The 18354-nt window shown below is 37.1% G+C and overlaps 1 protein-coding gene across 29 annotated transcripts in view; it reads right to left on the reverse strand.

The window, feature by feature from the left end:
- Positions 1 to 18354, reverse strand: part of LTBP1 (latent transforming growth factor beta binding protein 1) — a 382985-nt gene that overhangs the window by 87997 nt on the left and 276634 nt on the right. For all 29 annotated transcript variants that reach the window (XM_070574194.1, XM_070574192.1, XM_070574191.1 and 26 more), the window contains 3 exons: positions 14482 to 14604; positions 8051 to 8173; positions 5644 to 5766 (listed from right to left, as the gene is read on the reverse strand). In XM_070574194.1, the coding sequence (XP_070430295.1) occupies positions 5644 to 5766; positions 8051 to 8173; positions 14482 to 14604 (369 nt within the window). The remainder of the gene's footprint in view (positions 1 to 5643; positions 5767 to 8050; positions 8174 to 14481; positions 14605 to 18354) is intronic.

Raw genomic sequence — 18354 nt, forward strand, 5'->3', positions numbered from 1 at the left:
AGCCTGTAATTTTATTTTTTGTGATGTCCTTGGTCTGATTTTGGTATCAGGGTAATGTTGGCTTCATAGAATGAGTTATGAAGCTTCTCCTCCTCTTCAATTTTTTGGAAGAGATTGAGAAGGATAGGTATTAAGTCTTCAAACTTTGAATGTTTGGTAGAATTCACCAGGTAAGCCATCTGGTCCTGCACTTTTACTTTTTTCAGAGGTTTTTGTTTTGATCTCCTTACTGGTGACTGGTCTATTCAAATTCTCCATTTCTTCTTGATTCAGTTTTGCAAGGTTGCATGTTTCTAAGAATTTATCCATTTCTTCCTGATTACCCAATTTGTTGGTGTATAGCTTTTCACAGTATTCTTTTATAATCTTTTGTATTTCTGAGGTGTCTGTTTTAATTTCTCCTCTTTTATTTATTTTATTTATTTGAGCATTCTTTTTTCTTGGTGAGTCTAGCTAAAGGTCTGTCAATTTTGTTTATCTTTTCAAAGAACCAGCTCTTGGTTTCAGTGATTCTTTCCATTGCATTTTTAGTCTCTATTTCTGCTCCAATTTTTATTATTTCCTTCCTTTACTGACTTTGGGCTTTGTTTGTCCTTCTTTTTACAGTTCCTTTAGGTGTATTGTTAGATTGTTTATTTGAGATTTTTCTTATTTGTTGAGGTAGGCCTATATTTCTATAAACTTCCCTCTTAGAACTGCTTTTGCTGTATCCCATGGATTTTGGCATGCTGTATTTTCATTTTCATTTGTCTCTAGGTATTTTTTGATTTCTCCTTTGATTTCTTCAATGACCCCCTTGTTGTTCAGCAGTCTTTTGTTTACTCTCCACATATTTGTGGCTTTTCTGATTTTCTTCCTGTAGTTGATTTCTAGTTTCATACCTTTGTGGTCAGAAAAGATGCTTGGTATTATTTCAATCTCCTTAAATGTCTTGAAACTTGTTTTGTGGCTTAATATGTGATTAGTCCTAGAGAACGTTCCATGCGCATTTAAAAAGAATATATATTCTGTGGTTTTTGGATGGAATGGTCTGTATATATCTACTAAGTCCATCTGGTCTAATGTGTTGTTTAAGGCCTGTGTTTCTTTATTGATCTTCTGTTTGGATGATCTATCCACTATTGTAAATGGAGTATTAAATCTCCTACTATTATTGTGTTACTGTCTATTTCTCCTTTTATGGCTGTTAATAATTGCTTTATATATTTAGGTGCCCCTATGTTGGGTGCATAGAAATTTACAAGCGTTATATCCTCTTGTTGGGTTGTTCCCTTTATCATTATGTAGTGACCTTCTTTGTCTCTTGTTACAGTTTTCAATTTAAAGTATATTTTCTCTGATGTAAGTATTGCTACCCCAGCTTTCTTTTCATTGAGATTTGCATGGAGTATCTTTTTCTATCCTTTCACTTTCAGTTTGTGAGTATCTTTAGGTCTGAAGTGTGTCTCCTGTATGCAGCATATATATGGGTCTTGTTTCTTTATCCAATAGGCCACCCTATGCTTTATGATTGGAACATTTAGTTCACTGGTATTTAACGTAGCTATTGATAAGTATGCACTTACTGCCATTTTGTTACTTTTTTCCCAGGTGTTTTAGTACTTCTTCTCTGTTCCTTTCTTCTTCTCTTGCTCTCTTCCCTTGGGGTTTGATGGATTTCTTTAGTGTTATGTTTAGGTTCCTTTCTGTTAATTACTTGTGTATTTATTATAGGTTTCTGGTTTGTGATTACCATGATGTTTATATATAATAACCTACATACATAGCAATCTATACTGAGTTGATGGTCTTTTTAACTTCTTTCTAAAAGCTCTACTCTTTTACTCCCCTCCTCCCACATTTTATGTTTTTGATATTACATCTAACCTCTTATTTTGTGTGTGTGTCCATTACCCTCTTATCATTGAAATATCTAATTTTAGTACTTTTGCCTTTTGACCTTCATATTATCTTCATAGGTAGTTGATCTGCTCCCTTTACTGTATCTTTGGCTTTCCCAGTGATTTTATCGCCTTTTTTTTTTTTTGATAATTTTCTTGTTCCTATTTGTGGTCTTCTCTTTCCCACTTAAATAAGTCCCTTCAGCATCTCTTGTAAAACTGGTTTCTTGGTGATCAACTCCTTTAGTTTTTGCTTCTCTGGGAAACTCTATCTCTCCTTCCATTCTGACTGATAACCTTGCCAGGTAGACTGTTCTTGGCTGTAGGTTTTTCCCTTTCAGCACATGAAATATATTGTGCCACTCCCTTCTAGCTTATAAGATTTCTGCTGAGAAGTCAGCTGATAGCCTTATGGGGTTTCCTTTGTATGTCACTTGTTGCCTTTCTCTTGAAGCTTTTAGGAGTCTCTCTTTATATTTAATTTTGGACATTTTAATTGTAATGTGTCTTGGTGTGGGCCTCTTTGAGTTTATCTTTTCTGGTGCTCTCTGTGCTTCCTGTACCTGGATGTCTGTTTCCTTCCTTAGGTTTAGAAAGTTTTCAGGTATTATTTCTTCAAATAGATTCTCTATCCGTTTGTCTCTCTTCTCCTTCTGGCACACCTGTAACATGAATGTTAGTGCTCTTGATATCCCAGAGTTCCCATAGACTGTTCTCTTTTAATTCTTTCTTTTATTTGTTCAGCTTGGGTGATTTCCTCTAGTCTTTCATCCAGCTTCGCTGATCTATTCTTCTGCTATTGAGTCCCTCTAGTGAATTTTTCATTTCCAGTATCATATTCTTCATTTCTGATTGGTTCTCTTCTATATTTTCCAATTCTTTCTTGACATTTTGAGTTCATCCAAGATCAGTTAACATCCTTAAGACTTTTTGTTTGAAGTTTTTGTCAGGTAGATTGTTTATTTATGTTTCATTTAGTTCTTTTCCTGGGGTTTTGTCCTGTTCCTATACTTGGAATGTATTCCTTTGCCTCCTCATTTTGCTTCTTTCTCTGTGCTTCTATGTATGTATTAGGTGGCCAACTACATCTCCTGATCTTGACGAGGTGGCTTTATGTAAGAGATGCCTTAAGAGGCCCAGCAGTATGCTTCCCTCTCAGCAGCAGTTCCAAATGTTCCAGGAGTGACCCCTGTGTGGGCTACATGTGTCCTTCTGTTGTGGCAGCATTGCTCTGGCTGCAGGTGCCCTGGGAGGCTAGGCTGAGTCCCTGGCTGGCTAGTTGTAATGCTCACCTGTGTGTGGCTGCTATGGACCCTTCAGTCACTTTACTGGGGTTGGGGAGGCCCAGCACAGTTGGCTGCAAGGTCTAATAGCACATTCCTGTTGCAGTTTTTCTGTTAAGGGAGTAGGCCCCCAGTATGGGTGGCTGCTAGGCCCAGGGGCTTCCAATTGCTGCAGGCCTCTGGATTGTCAGCTTTCTCAGGATTACAGTTGAGTGCGGCTGGCCCTACACACAAGAGTACCCAATTGCTTCAGGTTTTGGAAGGTGGTGCCAATCCCCATTGTGGCTGTTTGAGAAGCACAAGTCTTCTGCAGTTGACAAGCCCCATGGCTCACATGTCCACACAGTGTCAACACAGTCCTGGTCTGTGTGCATGTCCTGACCCCCTGAAGTGGGTCCAGTCGCCCCACTGCAGAGGCCCCACACACTCCACCCGCTCCTTGTGCATGGCCTGTTCTGGAGAGGTGGAACCACTAGCCTGCCTGCAGGGACCCCACAAGTTGCCTGAGGGCTTGCAATTGGGTGGGGCCAGTTACTAGGGTGGGGTGCCTACCCTGGCTGAGCTGGATTAAATCGGTGCTCTAGTGGGTGACGTAGATCCTGGGCTAACAGCCAGTGGAAGAACTCCAGTGGCGTCTGCCAGCATCTGTGTCAGCATACCTGTACCAGGTCACAATAATGGCAGCCACCAATGTCTCAGTCCCTGGAGAGGTCTCACCTCTCACTGAGATGTGCCCAGAGCTTATCAGGTCACTCTCTTTTCAAGAAAGGACTATGCACCTTTCTTTCTGGTGATTTTAGGTTGCTTTCCAAAATCGGTGAATTTTGCACAGGACTTTAAGAGTCAGCTTTTTTCCACTTATGTCTGATAGCTTTGCTAGGAGTATTCCCTGTTATAGTTAATAGCCAACAAAAGCCAGATGTTATGACGCTTGTCTCAGCTGTGCTGAGTCCGAAGGACACTTATAGCAGTAATGCTCCACCACTCAGGTTCTCCCCTCCTCCAGGAAAGGCTACGTACCCTAGGATTGTTCTCGGCTGACTGTGAAGCTCTGCCACTCATGAAGGTGGCTATTTTTCTCTCTAGAAAGGAATTTCTGCTTCTTTCACCTCAGTTAGGACTGTCCCTTGTTGCAGGCGTTCTTTTTATCCAGTTTTGAGTTCTCTCTCAGGGGTAACTATTCCAAGAATAGCTGTAAATTGGTTGTGTCCACGGGAGGAGGTGAGTTCAGAGTCTGCCTAAGCTGCCATCTTGACACCAACCTCCTACTTACTTCTAAGAACAGGTTCTTCCACGACTTGCTCCCCAAAACACGACTGTGTCTCCCACTTGGAATGCCACCATGTTGAATCATTAACCTTCACTCATATGTTATAGAATTCCCCAAAGAAGACTTTTCAGACAATCAGATTTCATTATTTCCATTTATCACTTATTTGACCATTTGCATATTCTTTAATAGGTATATTGATTACAAGTTTTCACTGGTGTTTTTAACCCTTTAGAAAATATTACCACCTTAGGATAAAATCCTAGAAGATTATTTACTGATTCAATGATAATATACATTTTAAAGCCTCTGAAACTGGCCAAATTGCCCTCCAGAAGGGTTGTGACTGCTTGTGCCAAGTTCTCTGGTCAGAAAAGCAGGATGCTATAAAGCACACTGGTTCTTTCCCAACCTACTGGGACTGACAAGTGAAAAAGTATCTGGGGCCATTGAAATACATGCCACAAAACCACTCACTAAAAAGTTCATCCACTTCTTTCAAAGGTAGGCCTCAGAGACTAACTCTCCATGTGAGTCACAACCCTGCCATGTTCACATTTCTGGTTTCACAACTGACAGGGTCTAAATGCAGCAAATCAGCAGATGAGCTAGAAAAAACCTGTTACTTGGGTGGACACTGAACACAGAGAATTCACAAGTTACAGGCTGGTGACAGACTGGCTCAGCAGCTCCGACCACCTCAGAGAGGTTCTGAGCCACGGCAGGTAGAGAAAGTGGTTAATGACCACACAGTGCTGTACATGTGGGATATCTTTTAGAAATATTTTATGCAAAAAGCTCAAAATTGAGTTATAGTTTGGCTCTTAAAAACTTTCCAGTTATCTAGAAAATTAACTTGTATTTACTTATTTGGAACATTTGGAGGCTAGTCCTGCATAAATAAGGTGTTATAGTTCAGAACTATACACCCAGGATAACCCATCTACAACTGAGAAAAGTTAAACTGACTCTTTACTCATTTGGCTGGTATAATTCTTCTAAAAAACAGCTCCGAGCAGTACAAGAAAAACCCGGATTCTACTCACTTCTTTGTGTTATTTGTGTGACCATGCGGAAAGTATTTTGTAGGGACCTAATGTCCTCAACTGTGAAGTCAAAAGGTTGAGCTCAAGGACAAAGGTCGGGATGATGTCCAGATTTCCCTCTGATTCTAGAATGTTAGGATTCTGAAATCAAGAGCAATTCTCACCTTCACAATGGTCCCCAAGGGCGGATGCTCTGTAACCTTGGTCACAAACACAGCGGAAGGAGCCCTCTGTATTCCTGCACTGCCCATTAGAGCAGAGATGATGGTGTTGGCATTCATCGATGTCTATGAGCAAGAGAGTAAAAAGACACTATAGAAGTGGTGCTTTAAAAATATTATTAATCATTCATGTAACGGAGGTTTATAAACTATCCGGTTTACAATAATTTAGATTTTTTACTATGTGAATTAAACTGACCTCTAGTAAAAGGTCATTAATCTCCCAGTAGCAAAAATCCAGATGAACTTAAAATTTTAACCAATGAGCTAAGAATCTGTATGTATTAATCACACTCACTGCTCACTGGTGAGTAGCCAATACTTTGCTGTAATCTATAAATCTCAACTAAGCTTCTTGGATTTCTTTTATAGGTTTAACTCTAAGACTCAACTTAGGCCTGTAATAGTCTAAAGTAGGGGTCAGCCAACTACAGCCCACTGCTTATTGTTGTAAGTAAAGTTTTACTGGAAAACAGCACCACATATTCATACTATCTGGCCCTTGACAGAAGTTTACTGTCCCTGACCTAAAATGTCATGGCTCAAATTCCTTCATTTATTTTTTATTAATTTACCCTTCCGCCCCCTAGTAATCTGGCTTCCATTCTATCTCTCTCAATAACAATGATTTTTCTGGCCAAATGTAAAGTCCCTTCTCCCATCTCAGTCCGTGTGAAATTTAGATTGCCACTGAATCTCTTTCTAGACTCACATATGTTCAGCTTAGAGATGATTCATTCTGTAACCACAATCCTGAGCTGAGGCTCAAACACACACATGCATCAGACCCACACATAAAAGGCACAATAATATAATGCATGTATCCAATTATTTTATTTTCATCATTGGATTTTAAGTTTCCTGAAGGCAGGGACTATGTCTATCACATCCTTTATTACTCCTTAGGCGACCTAGTGTTTTACAATTAGCAGGCATTCAATTCATGTTGTTTGTTGACAGATTTGTTCATAACATCTGAGTAGTTTTATTTACTTCTGGCAACATGAGTCTATAAAAGTTAACACAAACACCAGTTTTCACAGGGCCCCTGCACCATGCTCTCCTCTCCTCTGCTCACAGCATCATTTTGATTATCATAGCATTTGGCACTTAACATTGGTTTGTCCCTATTGATAATCTGGTGGGTGGTTCTGCATGTATTTGACTTATCTTTGGTAGCGACATCACAGGCTCTTCGAGAAAAAGGACTACGAATATGATAGCCTTATTATATTATGTGGAGACCTCTTATTATACATTCATTTGTAGTTTTCTATGCAGGTAGGCATTTGCTAAATGCTTAGCTAACTAAGGTCAGGAAAACTAAAGTATAAAAACTTAGAGGGACCTGTAAAATGTAGAACAAATTACTCAATTTATCTATATTATATGAATGTACCTGTGTGTGTTCTATCATTTTCCATGGCTAGATTAGGTATTTAATAAGTTTCTATGTTCCAGAAAGGAATAACTGGGGAAGGTTATGATAATGTTGGTAGATCCCTTTGTAGTACCATCATATATTGTCTCTTTTGTAACACCCTCTCAGGAGATTTTTTTTTACTCATTAAATATTCAAAGTTTACATATAGATATGGGTATGATTTATTTTCTTCTAATAAAACTGATTTTTTACAGTGTGTATTCTGTTCTTAAATAAATTATATTTCTTTTCAAGAACTCTAGACACTTGTGCTTGTCCCAGGGTGATGCTATATCTTCAAGCTCAGGAAGCATCTACTCATTGAGAAGTGAAGTAATTTTATGTGAAGTTCAATGAAAGGCATACTTTTTGCAAGTCTAAGGTCACCCCAAGTGAGGTCCCAAATCCTCACTATCACCTGTACGAACAGGACATATTTCACAAACTCTATCCACAAGTATAAAGGGGACACTATTTCAGTCCTACTGAAAAGTCTTCTTTAGTGATATTTTTTTAAAAAGGAAAAAATTTTTAAAGCTAAATACATACAAAAATGAAGGTCATTAACACTCCACAGCATAACACCAGGCAGATATAATGTGGTTCTAGTCGCTGAAATCCTAGTATGTAGAACTTCAAATGAATTTACTACGATTGACTGTCTGCAGTAAGGAATTACACAGAACAATAATTTTTCTTCCTGATATTAATGCCCAGCCACTGATCACTAATACTGTATTTTTCAAATTTAACCTTTTTCCATTGTTTTATTAACTGTCCTGACTTAAGTTTAAGTCCCTTGTTTTCTGGCTCTACAAAGCAATCACCTAGGTAGTTTCTCAGAGACACACTCACTTGTAAGTGCACAATTTTTCAGGCCAGGTGCCTTAACTGAAATCACAGTAGTTTACATTACCACACGCCTACCTTCACACTGGTCTTTCGCCTCTGACAGCTGGTACCCCTGTCCACAGGTACACCTGAAGGAGCCCTCAGTGTTTTTGCACTGACCATTTATGCACAGATTCCCTTGCTGACATTCATCAATATCTGCAAACACAAACAATGACAATTGTCTTAAATTAGGTTTATATCTAGACCACCTCTGCAGCTAAACTTTGAGACCGTAAACCAAGCTACTGTCCTCACCTCCCATTTCCAGGCTGTCCTTTTAAGGCGTGACCCACAACAATAAAAAATTTCTATAAATAGAAAAAAAGGGACTACCCAGGAGAGCATAGTACTCCCTACAATGCATTCTAGGGTTATTATTACAAAAATACTACTACTCCTATGTGAGGCATTATCAATTTTAGTATGTGTCAGCTCACCAATGTTCCTCATATCAACCTCAGTATGCTGAACTGTACAAGAGAAATAATTACCATTAGATGATAAATTTATAAGTAAAAATTACTTTTACTACAACACGAAGCCCTTCGCCATCTCTCTCTCATACTTTAGATATAACAGAAACACAATAAGGAATATTTTAGAGTTGAAAACAGAAGACAGAAGCTCCAGCACAAAATAAGGGCTACCAGGCAGTTTGTAGACCTGTAGAGTTCCATGAAAGAAGGCAGAATTAAACTCCACCAAGAATTTTAAAAACAAAACCATAATGTAGGCAGTTATGGAGGGAAACAGACATTTCTACTGTACTTAGAAGAAGATGAAAAAGTATAAAATCAAACAGTTGTGTTAAAGGACAGTGAACTCATTTTCAAAGTAACAAGGAAAGCCAAGAGAAATGATGGTATTACTATCACGGCTGCTGGAATGTCAAAGGAGAAAGTGATGAGTGAGGATTTTTTAAAATGCCTTGATTAAACATAAAGCTATTGACGTGAAAACAACATAATTTTTTATAAGTGTTCTAGAAAATGTCACAAATATGAATTTACAAAATGAAGAAAGGATTGGCCTCACCCACAACTTGAACATTTGTGAGAGAAGTAGAATTAGTTTTCTAAAATGGTCTTGTTTGGCCGTTAAATTGGTCTGATGTAATTAGATAATACTGTCTTGCCTTGCCTGTGCAATACAGCCTCAGGATGTTCTGCTGAAGAGCTAGTCAGTTTGTAAGAGTTTATGAATATTAAAACATGGTAGGATTGATCTTCACCACCTATACCATGGGCCTGTTGTGAGGATTAGTTGAGAGAATAAATGAAAAACACACTAGCCTTATACTCAGAGGGGGGAGAAAGGAGCCCTAATCTAAAAAAAGTAGAATTTGCTTTAAGGAAACCATGTCCTAAAGATCAATGCGTGACTATTGTTTTCTTTTAAAAGTATCTTATTATTTAAAATGCATCTAGAAATTTTTGCCAGGAGAACTTGATTAACTGTACAGTCCTGCCCCTAAAGTATTATTGACAATTACCTGTTTCCTGAGCAAAGTTGCATTTCTTGACCTCTAATGAGGCATTAACCTTTTGAATTTTATCCTGATAGAAGCCAGGTCAGGTTATCTCTCATTTTCTGAAAAAGCTCACATAAAATAAACTATGGATGTAATTGGAGTTCAGAAATTTATTTCTTATTTAATTTTTTATAGAAATTAATTTACTAGAAACTTTTGTTTCATTTATTGTGTTAATGATCTCTTTTATCTATAAGTAAGTATGGCCTGATAGAAGCCAGGTTCAGGTTCTCTCTCATTTTCTGAAAAAGCTCACATAAAATAAACTATGAATGTAATTGGAGTTCAGAAATTTATTTCTTATTTAATTTTTTATAGAAATTAATTTACTAGAAACTTTTGTTTCATTTATTGTGTTAATGATCTCTTTTATCGATAAGTAAGTATGGCCTGATAGAAGCCAGGTTCAGGTTCTCTCTCATTTTCTGAAAAAGCTCACATAAAATAAACTACAAATGTAATTGGAGTTCAGTAATTTATTTCTTATTTAATTTTTTATAGAAATGTTTCATTTATTGTGTTAATGATCTCTTTTATCTATAAATATGACTGCCATTAGAGCAATTAAATATGCGATCTGAATATCATTTTAAGAATTATTTTATACCTTTCCAATGCTCTAAGTCTATTAGCTTTAGTAGTGGTCAACAGCAAATAGCCTACAACATATTTTCTTTCAGCACATTCTATAAAATACTTGAGATGTCAGTTCAAAACTTATAAACCCAACAATAGCTCATGCATCTGGTTGGATTTCATGTAACGTCTGACAACATTTTTAGCATCTTGGACTCTTTTTGGCTTTTTCAAAGAAGATGACAAATTAAGCATTCCCATGTGAAGATGGAGCAGCAAAAAATACCCTCCATTCCAAGTACTGTCAAGATATAGCAGACATCTTACATGAGTTACTCATTTATGTTGGGAAGACTGTCAGAAGTAATTCATTAAAAGTAATGACACACACATTTGGAATAACTTGAGGCAACTCAGTTATCTTGAATAAGGTGATCTTTGGGTTTTTCAAATGACCAAGGGGAACAGAGGCAGCTTAATTCTACAGATAAATAGCATTTTTCTTTTCTGAAGAGGGACAAAATTCCTAGGACAAAAGAAAGCTTTCTAATAAAATAGGCATGCAGGATAAATGTTTTCTTTCTTTTGTGCCAAGAGATGAATAGAAAATATTATTCTCTGTGAAAGGTATTTCTTTAAGGGAATTTTTGCATATGTTACTAGGACAAGTCCAACTCAGAGTTAAAATAGAGACTATCTCTAGGTATTTATAAATTTAGGACATATAATGCTAAAATGTATAGATATAAAGAAACAAGTAATAAATTAATACATTAGATAATGTCTTTACAACCTCAAAAAAGTTTTCAGTACATTTAGTGAGGTGAAGACAACGTCAATATTTGGGACTATCAACAAGGTGAGATTGGCAGAGTTGCTGGGATGTTGGAAAACAGACAGATCTACGATCTGAGGAGAATGTGACATCTGTGAGCTGACATAGTTTGAGAAACATTATGAAATAATTAAAGAAAAAAAGATGTTAGATAATTTATTATTGTAAAAAGGAAAGACTTTGATGGTGGGTAAGGAAAACAATTCATGCATATGTAGGTTTTTAAAGCAGAAGATGGGGATCTGGCCTGACCTTATCCCAGACTACAATGGAAAGACACCAGGAGAATCAGAGTAGTGGGCTAGGTTAAATGGCAAGTGGAGATAGCCCTTTCCCACCTCCAAGCTTTGACATGTGCTACTTCCTCTGCCTTCTAAGTTTATCTCCTCACTGTATTCAATATTTTAAGACCAAGTCCAAACAGCAACACCTTTGTGAAACATTTGCATAAGCAGAATTAGTCACATGCTTCTTGGCTTTGATAGAACTTCGTACATGCCTATAATTCGGTGAATAACAACAGCAACTACAACGCATGGCATTCTCTGGCCCTGCATCATCTCATTCTCCATGTACTATCTTTGTTCATCTATTATCTCACCCATTCCTAACATCAACCTTAGTAGGTACCATTATTGTTGGCTTTTTGAAGATGAGCAAGGAAGGCTTAGCAAAGTAAGATAACTTATCCAAGCTCACACAGCTTCTGAGTATCCAAGCTAGTATCTAATATACTGTTGTTTTTTAACTAAATTATGGACTTTATTTGGATTTCACTAGTTTTTCCACTCATGTCCTCTCTTTGTTCCAGGATCTAATCCAGGGTACCACGTTGCATTTAGGTGTCTTGTCTTCCCAGTCAATCTTTGTTTTTCATAATCTTAAGTGTCTTGAGGGTATGGATTAGAATCCTGTAGAAATGTCCCCAATCTGGATTAGTCTGATGTTCTCATGATCAGACTGGGGTTATGGGTTTTTGAAAAGAATGCACATAGGTGAAGTGCCCTGGTCCTCACATAATGTCAGGGGTACATGACATCACTGGCATTACATCACTTGGCACTTTACTATGTGTAATTATCTGTTGCAGGTTTGCATCTCTTCCAAGGAGTAAAAGTTCTTTGACATGTTATAGCCTCTCAATAACACTGCAGTTGAACACAGTGCCTGGAACATGTTGCTTCCTTGATACACCTGAGAGGAAGGAAAGCAAGGATGAAAAGAAGCTTCTGCAGCAGGCCAGCAGAGTGCCACACAGACTGGAAAATATGAGTGTTCCTAGGGGTGGCATCAACTGATGATATAAATTCTGGAGTACTAGAGAGACCTATCAGAGAGGAGCAGGCTCAGCTGGGATGGCAATGGCCAAGAGTAAGAGAATGGTAATGAGTTATTCATTCAACACGTGTTTACTCTGAGCATCTAAAGAGTCCAATCCCCCTATTTTAGAGATGACATGAGATCTGGAAATCTGAGATTATTTATCCAAGGTTGCAAAGCAAACCACTGGAAGAGCCACAATTCAGGTAAGCAGTGAGGAAGAAGACGGGTATGCAAGGCAGGATAATATGAGCAAGTGCTTGGGTCAAAGAAGGCACAGAATATTCACAGGGCAGTTGTGACATCAACTTGATGGGTCAGATAATCCAAGCTGAAGAAAGTATAGTGACAAATTTGGAAAATAAAGATGGGAACAGATTACAAGAGTTTTCATGAATAAGCAGATGAAAAGAAGTAGGCAGACTGACAATAAAGAAGGTAACATGACAGGATATGGCCTGAAACTAGATATAGCAATCAAATAAAGATGAACAATAACTTATAATGCTGAGATCTTCAGCCACCATTAATCCTGTGTATGGGGGAAGAAATAATACCTTTCAGACAATTCTCATGTTTAATTTTGTCTGAGGAGATGCCTGGTTTAAACAGTCAGTAGGAAAGCTGTAGATGCGGGCCAGAAGGGAAAGGACCAGGAGAAAAGGGAGACGCCCCTACTTTATGTGCTCCACTGGGAGTGGCTGGTACTGTGTTGTATGAAAGGAGCAAGGTACCAAATTCAGATGTCTGTGAATTCCCTACTGCCAGTGGGAGATGCTTCAATTCTTACAAGACAGTAGGGTATCCATTTACTGCTTGTCTACCACAGTGAGAAATTAATCACCACCCTAGATTGTTCATGTACATTGAGACACTCATTTAGAAAAGAAGAAAAATTTTACTTATTTCTCTGTTTCCCTCTGAAAGAGTACGCCTTCATGTATAAAAGTAGTGGAAGAAACCAGAAATCTATAGTTTTGACCATAGAAATAATTAAAGCTTCTTTTAAAAAAAGTATTATAAAAAGAAAAACTAGGGGAACCTTGGACAAATGACAGCAAAAAAGGTATGTGTAATATATGCACATATGTACATAGGTTGATATATATTATATATAAAGTGTTCATATACTTTGATTTAAAAACCTGATAAACAGGAAAAGATATTAACAAATTTACAAGAGGAAATACAAATGTTTAAAAATGTTTATTAATTAGAAGCTATTATAACTATATAATTTAAAAATATATTAAGTTATACTACTTGTTAATGAAATAAATGTTTAATAATTAGAAGTAGTCAGGGAATTATTAAAAGAAATATGTTTATAAGATAAATATTAAATCATTTTAGAATAAAAAATATACATTTTAAAAATTAGTGTTCTTCTATGAAAACAGTAAAAAACATTCAGAACATCTTACCCAATAATTCAACTTTTATGAATAAAGAAATAATCCTAAAATTCAAAGGTTTCTTTTTAAAAAAATGAAGCCCATTATGTAAATATTTTTTACATAATAATGAGTAGTTGGGAAAAAAATGTGTTTGTTCAACACCTGAAGACCAGAAAGAAAATGGTTATATAGCAATACATTTTAAAATTATGCAGCCTTTTAAAATAATGATTGAAAAGAGTTATTAATGAGATGTAAAATGCTTATGATATACTATTAAGTGACAAAAAGCAGGATACAAAATTGTACCTAGAACATAACTCTATAAAATATCTATGAGATATAAATATCTGTGAATGTGATTATGAGATTACGTTTTTTTTTACCTTTCTGCATTTGCTCAGTTTTCTACAATGACTGTACGTTGCATTTTTATAACAATTTTATTGAGATATAACTTACTTACCACACAATTCACCTGTTTAAAGTGTACAAGTCAATGGTTTCCAGTATATTCACAGAGTGTACAACTGCACGTATTGTTTTTATAACCAGAAAAAGTTAAATAGATAGATGTGTTTACAGACACTCTCTAAAAATACATTGTTTTCCTTTATGTAAATAGAGATGATCTGTATTTTAACCACAACGAGGAGTCACTTTCAAAATGCCAACCAAAATGTGCTCCAAGTAGCTCAGTCAAAATAAATGACAAGTAGCATGATTCCGTTTTCTAAGCCTAGTTACTCTAATATACTTTTAAATGCAGTTAAAAACAAATGAGAAATTTGATTACAGTATTTACCTTTACAGTGCTTGTGGTCCGGAGTTGGGGTATAGCCCTTGTGACATGAACACATGTAGGAGCCTTCAAGGTTGGAGCAAGTACCATTTGTGCAGACCTTTGGTTCCAGGCATTCATCCACATCTTGAAGAATGTTGCAAAATGGAAAGGAAAAAAACCAAAAACAAAGATGAAGAGAGAAAAAAGAAAACATGAATAACGTTGAATTTGGTTAGAAATGGCAGTTACGTAACGGATGTTCAAAAGAGAGGCAGATTCTCTAAGATAAGCTTTCAAATTAGCCCTTAAGAGGAAAAGCAGCTCTGGTGTGAGCTGCATGTATGATGGTTCTCCGCGTTAATTTACTTTCTGCAAAGTAAATCAAAAAAGGAACCAAACATTCTCTATGAATAAATTCAGTGCAAGGCTTGCTGTAGGGAGGAAGGAGAAGGGAGAAAGAGAAGGTGGTCTTAGAACAATATCCTCTACAAAGTAAAATATCCCAAAGAATCAAAGACGTGTTGAGGTCTACTTAGGGAACTGATGAGTTCGAGTGCATGTGAGGGTTTCCAGAAGCAACAAATATAACTCCTGATCCAGAGAAACCACAAGAAAAGTTGTAAGAGAAAGGTAAGAAAAAACTGATTAAATGTTCTAAGATGGCATTGAATCAGTATTATAAAAACCAATCTAGGGGACAAACATAAGCCTATTTATTGGGCAGTTTGAAGGTGGGGTATAGGCTGAGGGGCAGATAAAATAATAACAGCTCATCTTCATCAAGCACTTACTGCACGCAGGCACTAAATGCTTTACATGTGTTATTTTATTTAACCCTAACAAGATCCATACAAGCTAACTCTTTTCACACAGGAAGAAACTGAGACTTAGAGATGTTTAATAGTTTTCCCAAGGCCACAAAGTTAGAGAACGGTGGCTCTGATTTGAATCCAGTCAGCTGAATTCCAAAGACCATCCTTTTAAGCGGACTATAAGTGTCTGTCATAGGCAAAGTTAAGTCTAGCGAAAGAAACAGTTAAAGAGAGAATGTACGAGTTCATGTTTGTTTTTATTATTTGCTAACACAGCATTTATATCAAAAAAATCATCTAGGTGTTCATTATTTTCACTCAACAAACATTCATTAAGCTCCTACTAGAATTCTGTTAATTCAAAAAGAAAAATTTGAGTTCTGTCCCCCATTTGAATGCCTCTGGGTAAGTCCACTGTATGTTGCAGTGGGAAGACATGAATAACTAAAAACTTAAAAGAGGAAACACTGAAACCACAAAATGCTAAAAATACACACAGCCCATCCCAAATTAGGCTTAATTTTATAGCGGTCTGTAACTTAATCAAAGCATTTTAATCATAAGGCAGACAAACAATAAGGAGGAAAAGGCTGTTGATTGCATCCATTTCATCTTACAGTGCTCACCACAAAGCAATACAGCTTTCCACACTCTTAATCTTAACAAGCAGAGTCATGAACATAAACTAGATCTAGCTTTAGGTTGGCAATCCAGAGTTCAGATTGCATTCGTCTGCACTGCATTTCATTAAAACTGTATTTTCTCTCTTACAACTGAATTCAGAAACAGAGTATTACCAAAATGAGGCAGAGGGCTGTGTGTGTGTGCACATGAGTTCCACACATATGAGAACAGTCAAGCAATTAGCGCTGCCTAGGTGTTCTACCTTGCTTTCACAAAGTCACTAATTATGGTGAACTGACCCCTACTCCACGACAACAAAAATAGCACTTCCAGATTGACTCATTATCCAACCTTCCTTTGGTTGTGGGAGTCTACTTTTGTAAACATTGAAAGAAAACAACTTGAAATAGGAAGCCAAACAGTGAAGCCAAAGTAAATAATGAGACAGAGGGAGCCTAGACACTAGGCATGGAAATTCCAGACAGCAAGTGAAAATGTCATGTCTAGTATCTGGTTTGGTTTCAAAAATGTTAACAAGTTGAAAAATGTATGGACTGTTCTCTTCAGTTATTCACGCACCAGGGAAAGTGATTCATGGGGCTGCAGAACGTAACAGCAAAATCCACTTCTAAGACCATATTTTCTCTAGTTAAACTAAATTAAAAGACATTGCAGATTACCTTTCGTGAGATACTTATAAAACTTTCGGTTTCCCAGGCTGCTACCATAATTAATGATGAAGCAGAATGCCTAGAAATATTTAGAGTAACTTGATGTGTTTATTCTTTTCTTTACTTATTACAGACATAATTGCATGGAACTAGAATTCGGTCAAGTCAATCATTTATACATAGACAGAACAGCTTGAATCAAATGAATACTTAATGGAGCTTATGCTCTTAAGGAAATAACTATATAGTACAATATCACTAAACAATCTCTTATACAGGGTCAAAAGGTACAAACTTCCAGCTATAAAATAAGAAAGTCATGGGGATGTAATGTACAGCATGGTGACTACAGTTAATAATACTGTACTGCATATTTGAAAGTTGCTAAGAGAGTGGATCTTAAAAGTCTTAATCACAGGAAAGAAAAGAAAAAAAAAATTGTAACTAAGTATGGTGACAGATGTTAACCAGGCTTATTATGGTGATCATTTCATAATATACACAAATATTGAATCATTATGTTGTGCACCTGAAACTAATATAATGTTTTATGTCAATTATATTTCAATAAAAAAAATTTCTATATAGAGGAGGTGTGTGGAGTGGGTCCTCTAGATGTAAAAGGAGGGAAATAAACTCAGTGTTTTATCTTTAGCCTGGACCTGTCACCTACGCTGCAGATGCCTGCATCTAATCGGTCTACTGGACATCGTCACCTGATGTCCTGTAGGCACCTCTGAGTATTCATGGCCCAAACTGATCTTTCCTCCTGCCTTCTTTTTATGCTGTCTTCCAGGTCAATATATGGTACCACCACCCACTCAAATGCCCAATTCTGGAACTTGTAATTCATTCTTTCTAGATTCCTTACTCTCCCTCTTTCCCCATATTCAATTTATTACTAAGTCATATCAATTCTACCTTCCAAATATCTCTCGAATACACCCACAATATTTCATTCCTACTACTATCAGCCTCTCTCACATGGGTTACTGCCATAGTCTTTTAGGTTGTTTCTCTACTTTATGTCTTGCCCTCTCTAATCCATTATCCAGCATTCAGCCAGAATAATCTTTCTAAATTACAAATCCAATCAAACGTGTTGCTCCTCTGCTTTAAAAACCTTCACTGGTTTCCAGCGTTCTTCAGTTTAGTCAAGGACACAAACTTGTGGGGCCCTGAGTGGTATTAACAGGAGGCCTGGCCCCCACCATCCTTACTTCCAACCATTGGGAGGATCAATGCCATGGGAAACAGGTGGTCCCTACCCACCCCACCATCCATTACCCGCAGCCCCTTACCCTTGGAGCAGAGGGAGATGGTTATGCCTTAGGTTTTCTATATTGGAGCTCAAAACTCATCTTACTCTAGGATTGCGGTCTAAAGAAGAGTCATATTACCCAAGTTCTTACAATGCATATTCGTATGAGTTCAAAAGGGAAACATCATGAAAAATACAGTGTCCATGGAAAAATGGGTTCTAAACTCTGAAAAAAAATAATTTACCAATGGCCTTTTAGGACATAATTTGGCATTTGTCATTTAGTGAATTAAACCTCTCACAGTAAGGAAGTTGCCAAGGGTTTACAAGGTCAGCACTTTGCGGATATGATAGTTCGAAAGTTTATGAATCCACCTCCCTATACTGTGACGCAATCCAAATTGATCCTTCTCATCTACAATATCCTGAGAGACTCTAACAAATGCCTCGTTGAAAACTGGATATGCCGTGCCTATAGGATTTCCTGGTCCACTCCTCTAAAAACCCCCTCAGAAGACGCAGTCAG

The sequence above is a fragment of the Equus przewalskii genome, chromosome 14, assembly GCF_037783145.1.
Source record: "Equus przewalskii isolate Varuska chromosome 14, EquPr2, whole genome shotgun sequence".
In the NCBI taxonomy this organism is placed as follows: Eukaryota; Metazoa; Chordata; class Mammalia; order Perissodactyla; family Equidae; genus Equus; species Equus przewalskii.